Source organism: Vespa crabro, chromosome 3, assembly GCF_910589235.1.
Source record: "Vespa crabro chromosome 3, iyVesCrab1.2, whole genome shotgun sequence".
In the NCBI taxonomy this organism is placed as follows: Eukaryota; Metazoa; Arthropoda; class Insecta; order Hymenoptera; family Vespidae; genus Vespa; species Vespa crabro.
The window spans coordinates 1,565,666-1,575,502 of NC_060957.1; the positions used below are offsets into that span (position 1 = coordinate 1,565,666).

A 9,837-nucleotide genomic window follows, 5' to 3' on the forward strand; every position below is an offset into this window, starting at 1 on the left:
TAATAAATATTCGATAACTCTCTTTCACTTTAGGCTGTTGCAATGTATTTCCTTGCGGATATTAAAGATGAATCCATTAATGAAACTGTCCTAAAGTCAATTGTAAAGACTTGTCAATTTATGCATTCTAGCGTGATAAAAGCGAGTGATCGTTTTTTGATGGTAAGTTTTAAAAGTATAAAATAAAATCGTATCATACAAGGTGTGACATTTAAATAGGAACGCCTACAGTATATCTTATGTTATTTATTATTAAGGGAGATATGTCAATAGGAAAAAATTAATCAGATCGATAAATTTCTTTTATCGTTGTACTTTTTTCTTTTTCTATTCAAATGCAAAATTCAATTTATTTGTAAGAAATAATCCATCGTGTATCTGTTTTATAAAAAAATTAAAATGTTCAAATGTTCCTATTAAAATGTTCAGCTTAGTATTATCTCTCAGTTGTTTTCAATTAAATAGATAAATCGTTTTGTAAATCATGAAATATTTTGTCTCAGGAATTGAATCGACATAATTATGTAACGCCTACCTCTTATTTACAATTACTATCCGGTTACGGTGGTCTCTTATCTAAAAAGAAACAGGACCTACATTCTGGAATGACTCGTCTATCAACGGGTAAGCAATCAAAAGAAATTGTTCTTTTTTTTTTCTTTTTTTTTTTTTCTTTTTTTTTCTACAGTTTTATTATGTACCAAATACTTGTGAGTAATGGCAGGACACAAATAGTACGTTGAAAAAAATTGTTTTGATCATATCAGAAGCGGATAATGATGCAACATTCGCTAAAGATAAACAACGTGGCGACGAACTATACGAGCGTAATTTAACTTTGAAAATATTTGATCATTTGTATGATACACGAAATATATCATTTTAATTTTTTTTTGTCCAAAGTATATCCTTAAAAAATTCTCTTAGACAGGGATATATCTTTTAATCCGTTTGCAATATTTTTTATGACTATGGGAATTGTTTTCACGACAAAATATCTTGCTTAATTAACTTGCTAATGAAACATTACTAATTAAAGTGAAAACACAAAGTTATTCCGTGGCATGAATATACTCCCACGCTAACTTATTTATTTGGTAATTAAATTTGGGAATAAACGCAATAAGTATTTACACATGGTTTATATACATTAAATGAGTATATGATCGATTAAAATATTGTGTAGGTATATGTAAATAAAATTTTAATTGAGGATAAATTCTAAAATAATATTATATTTAATAATTTTGCGTTATAATTGTTAGAAATATTGTTTAAAATTTATCGATAAACGTGTACACTTTTCTTACGACGAATCAATTTAAAACGGATCATCTTATGTTTAAAGATTTATGAACTTAATTAACCGCATCTCGAAAAGGGTCATAGGTGAAAGACCGGTAACAATGATTAAATAATCCAGAAATTAAATATACCCCGTCTGATGGCTGCTGGAAACACGTTCTAAGTTTGTCCTATCGATTTCGGTTACGATGGAGACGGTAGAAATAGTTATACAAAATTTATTCGAATGAGCTATACGAATACAGACATATATATACATACAAAAATCTAAAATTCAAAATAGTAATATTTAACGTTGTCACATATACGAAAGACATAGAGATGAATTACTAATTAAAGTCGTAAATAAATTTATTTTTTAAAAGCTCGACACAGTTTGTTCCATTACATCACGAAGTTCTCAAGTTTTATTTTAACTTTTTGAAAAAACTTGAGAAATAATTATAAGACTTATCATAAATCTTAAACAAGTTAATACAATTAAAATTTTATTTAAAAATATTTCGTTGGAATATTAGTGAATCTCGAATAATTTTATACTCGAATTATGAAATAAGTTACAAAATGTAATCGAACAATGAAAAACAGATAATCAATTTCTCGTTTATTCTCCCCTTTAAGGGATAAGCTCGTATCAATTTGTATATATTAGCATAACGTTATTCTAAATAGACGTTACCTTTACGGATAGGCTTAAATAAGCTTATAAGCACGGAGGCAGAAGTAAAGGAGATGCAAGGTATTCTCAAGGCAATGAAACCTGATCTGGAACAAGCAACAGTGGCAACTGCAAAGATGATCGTTCAAATCACAAAAGATACTGTGAGTATCCAATAATACAAATAATTATTCATTAATGTTTTTTCGCTTATTTTTTTTTTTTCTTTCTGTCATTTCATCGTTTTATCTTCGATGAAATCTAATCTATATAATTGTCGTGTGAATTATGAAAGGGTTTATTGAAAAAAAAAAAAAAAAAGAAAAAGAAGAAGAAAACACAAATTCTTTTAGGCCGAGGCTGAGCAAACAAGAGCAGAGGCGATGAAACAGGAGGAGGTTGCTACGAAATTAAAAAACGAGAATCAATTAATCAGAGATGAAGCTGAAACTGACTTAAGTACATGATTTTTAATGTGAAATCTATCGTAGAATACATTACTATTGAAATATTTCTTTGGAAACGGGTTAAGGACATTTTAATCGATTTTTATTCTGCGTAGGTGAAGCCAAACCAATGCTTGATGCTGCTGAAGCAAGCCTAAAAGCATTGAACAAGGGTGATATTACTGAGGTGAAAGCTATGAAAAGACCACCAGTTGGAGTACTTCTCGTTATCGAAGCTATGTGTATCGTGAATAACGTTAAACCTAATAGGGTTAATTTTATATAATAATTGAATTTTTAATAATATGATAGAATTATAATTGATATATAATACATTTATAATTTTTTGATTATAGTTACCAGGTAAACAACCTGGTGAAAAGATATTAGATTATTGGACACCCGGTAGTCAAATGCTGGCAGATGCTGGACATTTTTTAAATATGATGGTAAATTTCAATAAAGAAAACATAACAGAAGAGATGATTAATAAACTGAAGCATTATATTGAGGATCCAAATTTTCAACCTCCAAAGGTATAATTTAATAAATATATATATATATATATATATATATATATATATATATATATATATACATACATATGTACTTATATACACACGCACACACGTGTGTATATAACGTTTTCTTTTTTTCTTTTTTTTTTTCTATCACTTTTATATTGAATATCGATATAATAATATATATACGTTAAATAATAATAGCTATTATTTTAAAGATTCTTCAAGTTTCTAAAGCCTGTCACTCGCTTTGTCTCTGGATACACGCTATGTACAATTATTACTTTGTGAATCTAAAAGTTAAGCCTAAAATGGAGACATTAGCAAAGGCCGAAGAAGTATTGGCAGAAACGGAGAAAGCTTTAGTTGCTGCTATGAATAGGTTGCAGGAAGTAGAGAGAAGAGTACAAAACCTTAAAGATACCTTGCAAGATAAGGAAAATAAAAAAGCAGAATTAGAGAGGCAAAAGCAGCTTTGTGAGGAAAGAATGGCGAGGGCGGTTAAACTTGTTAGTGGGCTTGCGGAAGAACAAATACGATGGACGTTCACTCTCTCTGAAATGAAAATATCGTTAAAAAATGTTGTAGGAGATATTTTATTATCCTCTGGTATTTTATATTATCTTTTACTATTTTTTATTTTAATGTTATATATCATATCTGATATTACTGATGTTTGATTTGTAATTAAGATCTAACTTATAAATCTTATTCTCAATGTTTTACGATGATTAGGTGCGATAGCATATCTGACACCCTTTACCGATGTTTATCGGAAAACTCTTTTGACATCTTGGTATGAAGTTATAGGCGAGGGAGTACCTCATACACCGAACTGCACACCCATATCGACGTTAGGTGATCAAGTACTGATTAGAAGATGGCAATTGGACGGTTTACCAAGAGACCTTGTTTCTGTTGAAAACGCTGTACTGGTAGTGCATTCAGAACGATGGCCACTGTTTATCGATCCACAAGGACAAGCCAATAAATGGATTCGTAGAACGGTACGTTTTAATATTTTAATATTATATATTTTTAATAAATATATAATATTAAATATATAATATTAATTTATATATTTTTAATTAATTTTAACGAAATTTTAATCATCTAAATCGATATATTTTAACATAGAAATTAATTCTTTTTTAATTTATTTTATAATAATTATAGTACAAAGATGTTGGTTTATCTATTACAAAAATGATGAGCAAGGATATTTTACATGTACTTGAAAGTTGTATTCGCTTTGGTAAACCGTGCTTGATAGAAAACGTTGGTGTCGAATTTGAATCCGTTTTAGATCCTATTCTTATGCGATCGTATTTCAAGCACGCTGGGCAAATAAGTATTAAAGTAGGTGATAACGTTGTTCCATATAATCCAGAGTTTCGTCTATTTCTGACGACGAAATTACCAAATCCTCATTATATGCCGGAAGTATTAGTAAAGGTGTTGTTGGTAAATTTTGCATTAACCGCTAGGTAAATATGTTTACTAATTATTTCATTTGAATCGGTATTAAATTCATCAATTAATATTTAATTCGTTTATATGTGTAACAGTGGTCTTCTCGATCAAATGATGAGTTTAGTGACGATACAAGAACGTCCAGATCTCGAACAAATTCGAAATTCTCTTATAATATCTAATGCGGAAATGAAGAAAGATTTGAAGGAGCTCGAAGATAGAATTCTATATAAGTTAACAACTTCCGAGGGTTCAACGGTTGACGATATTGATTTAATCCTGACGTTGGACGCTTCTAAAGCAAAGAGCGAAGAGATAAAGGTTATTTTCATTACATTTAAAAGAGAAATTTTTGATATGTTCACTTTTTGAATGAATTAAACAAACAAAAAATCGTATTCATAATGCAGATAAAAGTTAAAGCAGCGGAAGAAACTCAATTGGATATAGAATCTACGAGATCATTATATATTCCTGTTGCGGATAGAGCACAAATATTATTTTTTTGCCTTTATGATTTACAATATATAGATACGATGTATCAATATTCTTTGGAATGGTTTATCTCAATATTTAATAACAGTATACTTTCTGTCGAGAAAACTAGTTAGTAAACAATCTTATAGTAATAATTAATAGAGATTTATACGTTCAAATATTTATTATTCGTATTTGCAGGTAACCTTGATGAACGAATAGCTAACATTATGAAACGTTTTACTTTCGACTTATTTTGTAACGTTTGTCGAAGCCTATTCGAAAAACACAAATTACACTTTGCATTCCTTGTTTGCGCTCGCATTCGTGTTAATGCAAAATTAATAGATTCCGTCGAATGGATACATTTCTTATCTGAAGTTATCCCTATTTTGGTAAAAATTGTGATATTTTTTTAAGGTCCATTTATAAACAACCGTGGGAGTTTCATATTCGAATATTTATATACGATCGAAAACTGTCCAGGTATTATTGATATCTAAAAATTGATGCGAATAAAAATTAATAGGATTACATAGACAAGATACGTTCATACATGTTTATTCGAATTCATGTTGCGGTCATTTCTCTCCATGGTCAAATCGGGAAACAAAAAAAAAAATAACGTTGGCTACTAAATAGTATTGAAGGACGCCTAAGCTATGAATGATAACAAACACGGTGCAGATAATGTATAATCTGTTACATATAAAATTATGATAATTCATTCAAATTTGGTGAACCACCATGATACGGAACGGCCACGGCACAATTGTATATAAATGGATCTTTATCATTTCATTATCATTTTATTTTTCTTTTATTGTCGCATTATATTTAAATTAGTACCATCATACGAAATCAATCATTTATTTTTGTTCTTATGAAATATCAGTTACAAGTTAAATGATAGAATAACAGTTTTAAAGTAAAAATTTTCTTTCATCCAACTATTACGATGCAAGTGAAAAACTTTTTTCCATTTGTCAGAATTTACCAAATCCAGATCCAAAATGGATATCTGCGCGATGCTGGAAAGAGATTCAGGCTTTAGAAATTCTTCCAAATTTCAAAGAATTTGTTATATCCTTTCAGCAATTATTGGTTCCATTCAAATATATATTTGATACTCAAGAAGCACATTTGTAAGAAAAGATACTTATATAAAACATTAGTTCGTTATATTAATGATTTGATAATATTTATTAAGTTGTCTTATGGTTAAAAAAAAAAAAAAACTACATTTAAGTATGTTATATTATATTAAGAATTGAATTTCCTGAACCTTGGCAAACAAAACTGGATGATTTTGAAAAAATGTTAGTCCTGAAGTGTCTTCGTCCTGATAAAATTATCAATGCTATACAAATGTACTTGAGTAAATATTTGGGTAAAGAATTCGTGGAACCACAAACAACGGAAATCAGTGCACTTTACAAGGAATCAACTCCGATTACACCTTTGGTATTTGTGCTATCTACTGGTACTGATCCAGCTGTTCAATTATACACATTTGCGGAAAAGCAAAAAATGGATAAAAGATTATTTTCCATATCCCTTGGACAAGGGCAAGGTCCAAGAGCGGAAGCTATGTTAAAGCAGTCCGCAGAACTTGGAAATTGGGTATTTTTTCAGGTAAAAAGAAAATCATATTTCATTGCATAAGTTGAGTAATCGATATTAATCAGACCTATTTATAATTTGTAAATGTAAAATATTCTAAAGTAAATGATATGAATTTATTTTTATTTTTATATGTCTCTAGAATTGTCATTTAGCACCAAGCTGGATGCCGCATTTGGAAGCATTAGTTGAAATTTTAACAGAAAAGACGCATAGTGATTTTCGTTTATGGTTGACTTCCGCTCCGTCGCCAGATTTTCCTGTAAGCATTTTACAGAATGGTCACAAAATGACGATGGAACCTCCAAGAGGTGTAAAGGTAAAAATCGATAAATAGCAAATATTGTTACAAAGGATGATGTATTCATTCTATTCGTTTGTAATTTAGGCTAATTTGTTTCGGGCATATTTGACACAAGTCATCGAAATGAAAAATTTTCTTGAATCGGAGCATCCAAAAGTAGAACCGTTTAAATATCTTGTTTTTTCCTTATGCTTGTTTCATTCACTTTTATTGGAAAGACGTAAATTCGGTTCACTTGGTTTCAACATACCATATGAATTTACAAGTGGAGATTTAGCTATTTGTTTGTCACAATTACATATGTTCCTCATGGAATATACAATTATACCATTTAAGGTATTTCTTTTCTTTCCTTTCTTTTTTTTTTTATTTTTTTTTTTTTACCAAATATTCAAATAGATTGATCAATAATAAATTTATTACATTTTTAATGAATCGTTTAGGTTCTCATTTATACCGCTGGACACATCAATTATGGTGGACGAATAACGGACGATTGGGATCGCAGATGCGTTTTAACGATATTGGAGGATTTTTATAAAGTCGAAGTAGTTTCAAGCTATTTTCGTTTCGATGATAAAGGGATTTATTATCAAGTATATTTATATATTTTTATACAACATATATATATATATATATATATATATATATATATTTATTCATTTTGTTATGAAGAATTTATCGTGAAAAAAATTTTGAAGAAATGAAAAAGATCAGATATATATATATATATATATATATATATATATATATATATATATATATATATATATTAAATACAATGAGAAATTCGTATATTAAAACATTTTTAATATATATATATATAGTTACCGGCTGTCAGCACATTCAACGAATACATAGAATACATTACAACTCTTCCTCTCAATGACGATCCAATGCTTTTCGGAATGCATTCAAATGCAGATATAAGTTTTGCACAAGCTGAAGCATATATATGTCTCGAAACCCTATTTAATTTACAACCAAAAGAGATTAGTAGTATAGAAGTAAGCGTTGAAGATATCGCTACTCGTCAAGCGCAAGAAATGTTAAGCACGTTACCCGAGTCTTTTGATTTGATTGCTATACAAAAGAAGTATTGTTAAGAACATAAATGATAACTGTTAATTATATTTATTTAATTATTTATCCATGATAAAAAATTGTTATATTAGGTATCCTGTTCTATATCAAGAATCATTTAATACGGTATTACTGCAGGAAGCCAAAAGATATAATGGATTATTAAAAGTAATAAGATCATCTTTAGATGATCTATTGAAAGCATTAAAGGGTTCAGTTGTAATGTCTGAAATTTTGGAAACAATGAATAAAAATATTTCCAATAACAAGATACCAATAATTTGGCAAGATAAAGGTTATCCTTCTTTGAAGCCACTTGGTACGTATGATTAATTTTTTCATTGAATTTATAACTAGTTTTTTTTTTCTATTTTTTTTTTTTTTTTTTTTTTTTTTTAATCCGTATTATTTGAACTAGGAGCTTGGTTTCTTGATTTGAAAGAGCGCATCAAATTTATTAACACATGGTACGACAAAGGTATACCATCGGCTTTTTGGATTTCGGGATTTTATTTTCCACAAGCATTTTTAACAGCGACATTACAAAATTATGCGAGAAAATATGTTATTTCCATCGATACGATTGACTTTAATTTTGTGGTAACAAATAAAAGCAATGCTATTCGTTATTGACAAAATTATTCTTTTAATTATCTTTATCTAATGAGAATAATGAAAAATATAATTAATACATTGAAATGTTATTTTTAATATAAAAGGTATTATCTTCAAAGCCAATGCATAAACCAGAGGATGGTTGTGTAGTATACGGTTTGTTCCTTGAGGGTTGCCGATGGGGAGGAACCTATTTAGAAGAATCACATCCAAAGGAATTGTATACCGGTAAATATAAAGCGTAATAATTATACAGGATGTTTCAAAATAAGCATTCCTAATTTTCAAATGTGATAAATTTAATTAATAAAATAGTGTCCTCCGTATCGAAATAATACGATATTAAAGAAATGAGAATTTGTAATAAATTCAATGTTTTATTCAATTTACTTAGCTGTAAATTGTAACATTATTGAATATTCATTAAGAAATGAATGTCATTAAGACGTCGTTTCGTGATTGTTTTAACGTCATATGATTGAACGATAAATTATTCGAAATATTTGCGGATGATTACGAAGATCATCAAAAGAAAGAATAATTCAACCAATTAACTCTTTTGTTATTTCTCTCTCTCTCTCTCTCTCTCTCTCTCATCATTCATTGTTTTAATGTAACTCCAGATATGAAAATCAATTGGACGTGCAGGTCAAGCATATTTTTTCGATCATGTTATTCCAATCCAACGATTTGGAAGAACGTTCATTGAAATTTATTTAAATTAAAGGAAAAAAAAGAAAAAAAAATTTTAAATTACAAAAAAATTTGTTAAATATATTAAATTTAAAAAGAATAATGACGATAAGGTCAATAAAATTTTTCAATTTTTATCTCGATATTGGAAACACTCTTTTGAGCAATATTACGAAAAAATGTTTAACTATATCTCATTCGTTATATTTGAAAAATATTTCGAAATATTTTTTATATCGATTTTCATTCATCTCATTGGACTGAAATAATTTTTTTAGAGATGTCTCCTATACTTTTACTCCCAGAAATAAATCATGAAGTGTTCGAGGATAGGATTTATATATGTCCCGTATATAAGACGATTGCACGAGCTGGTACATTAAGTACGACGGGACATTCGACAAATTTTGTCTTAGCCATGGAAATACCAAGCAAAAATCCACAAGCACATTGGATAAAACGAGGCGTAGCAATGATATGTGCGTTAAATTATTAGAACATTTTTTCTATGTAATTATGCATGTTTATTAAAAATAATAATAAAAAAAAAAATAAATAAAAAAAAAAAAAAAAGCAATATTTCAATATGAACTTTCATTTATGATAAATACGAATGATAAGTATTTTTCTTTTTTTTTT

General features: G+C 28.5%; 1 protein-coding gene across 1 annotated transcript in view; it reads left to right on the plus strand.

Annotated features, from left to right (window-relative positions):
- Positions 1 to 9,708, plus strand: part of LOC124422477 (dynein axonemal heavy chain 1-like) — a 40,632-nt gene extending 30,924 nt beyond the window's left edge. The window contains exons 31-53 of the mRNA XM_046958949.1: positions 34 to 162; positions 504 to 624; positions 768 to 827; positions 1,997 to 2,127; positions 2,317 to 2,422; positions 2,526 to 2,680; positions 2,766 to 2,945; positions 3,149 to 3,539; positions 3,666 to 3,937; positions 4,107 to 4,417; positions 4,499 to 4,724; positions 4,814 to 5,009; positions 5,082 to 5,275; positions 5,871 to 6,025; positions 6,149 to 6,515; positions 6,646 to 6,822; positions 6,892 to 7,143; positions 7,251 to 7,403; positions 7,635 to 7,903; positions 7,983 to 8,209; positions 8,309 to 8,490; positions 8,610 to 8,733; positions 9,477 to 9,708. Of these exons, the coding sequence (XP_046814905.1) occupies positions 34 to 162; positions 504 to 624; positions 768 to 827; positions 1,997 to 2,127; positions 2,317 to 2,422; positions 2,526 to 2,680; positions 2,766 to 2,945; positions 3,149 to 3,539; positions 3,666 to 3,937; positions 4,107 to 4,417; positions 4,499 to 4,724; positions 4,814 to 5,009; positions 5,082 to 5,275; positions 5,871 to 6,025; positions 6,149 to 6,515; positions 6,646 to 6,822; positions 6,892 to 7,143; positions 7,251 to 7,403; positions 7,635 to 7,903; positions 7,983 to 8,209; positions 8,309 to 8,490; positions 8,610 to 8,733; positions 9,477 to 9,694 (4,596 nt within the window). The 3' untranslated portion in view covers positions 9,695 to 9,708. The remainder of the gene's footprint in view (positions 1 to 33; positions 163 to 503; positions 625 to 767; positions 828 to 1,996; positions 2,128 to 2,316; positions 2,423 to 2,525; positions 2,681 to 2,765; positions 2,946 to 3,148; positions 3,540 to 3,665; positions 3,938 to 4,106; positions 4,418 to 4,498; positions 4,725 to 4,813; positions 5,010 to 5,081; positions 5,276 to 5,870; positions 6,026 to 6,148; positions 6,516 to 6,645; positions 6,823 to 6,891; positions 7,144 to 7,250; positions 7,404 to 7,634; positions 7,904 to 7,982; positions 8,210 to 8,308; positions 8,491 to 8,609; positions 8,734 to 9,476) is intronic.
- Positions 9,709 to 9,837: the final 129 nt, after the last annotated feature.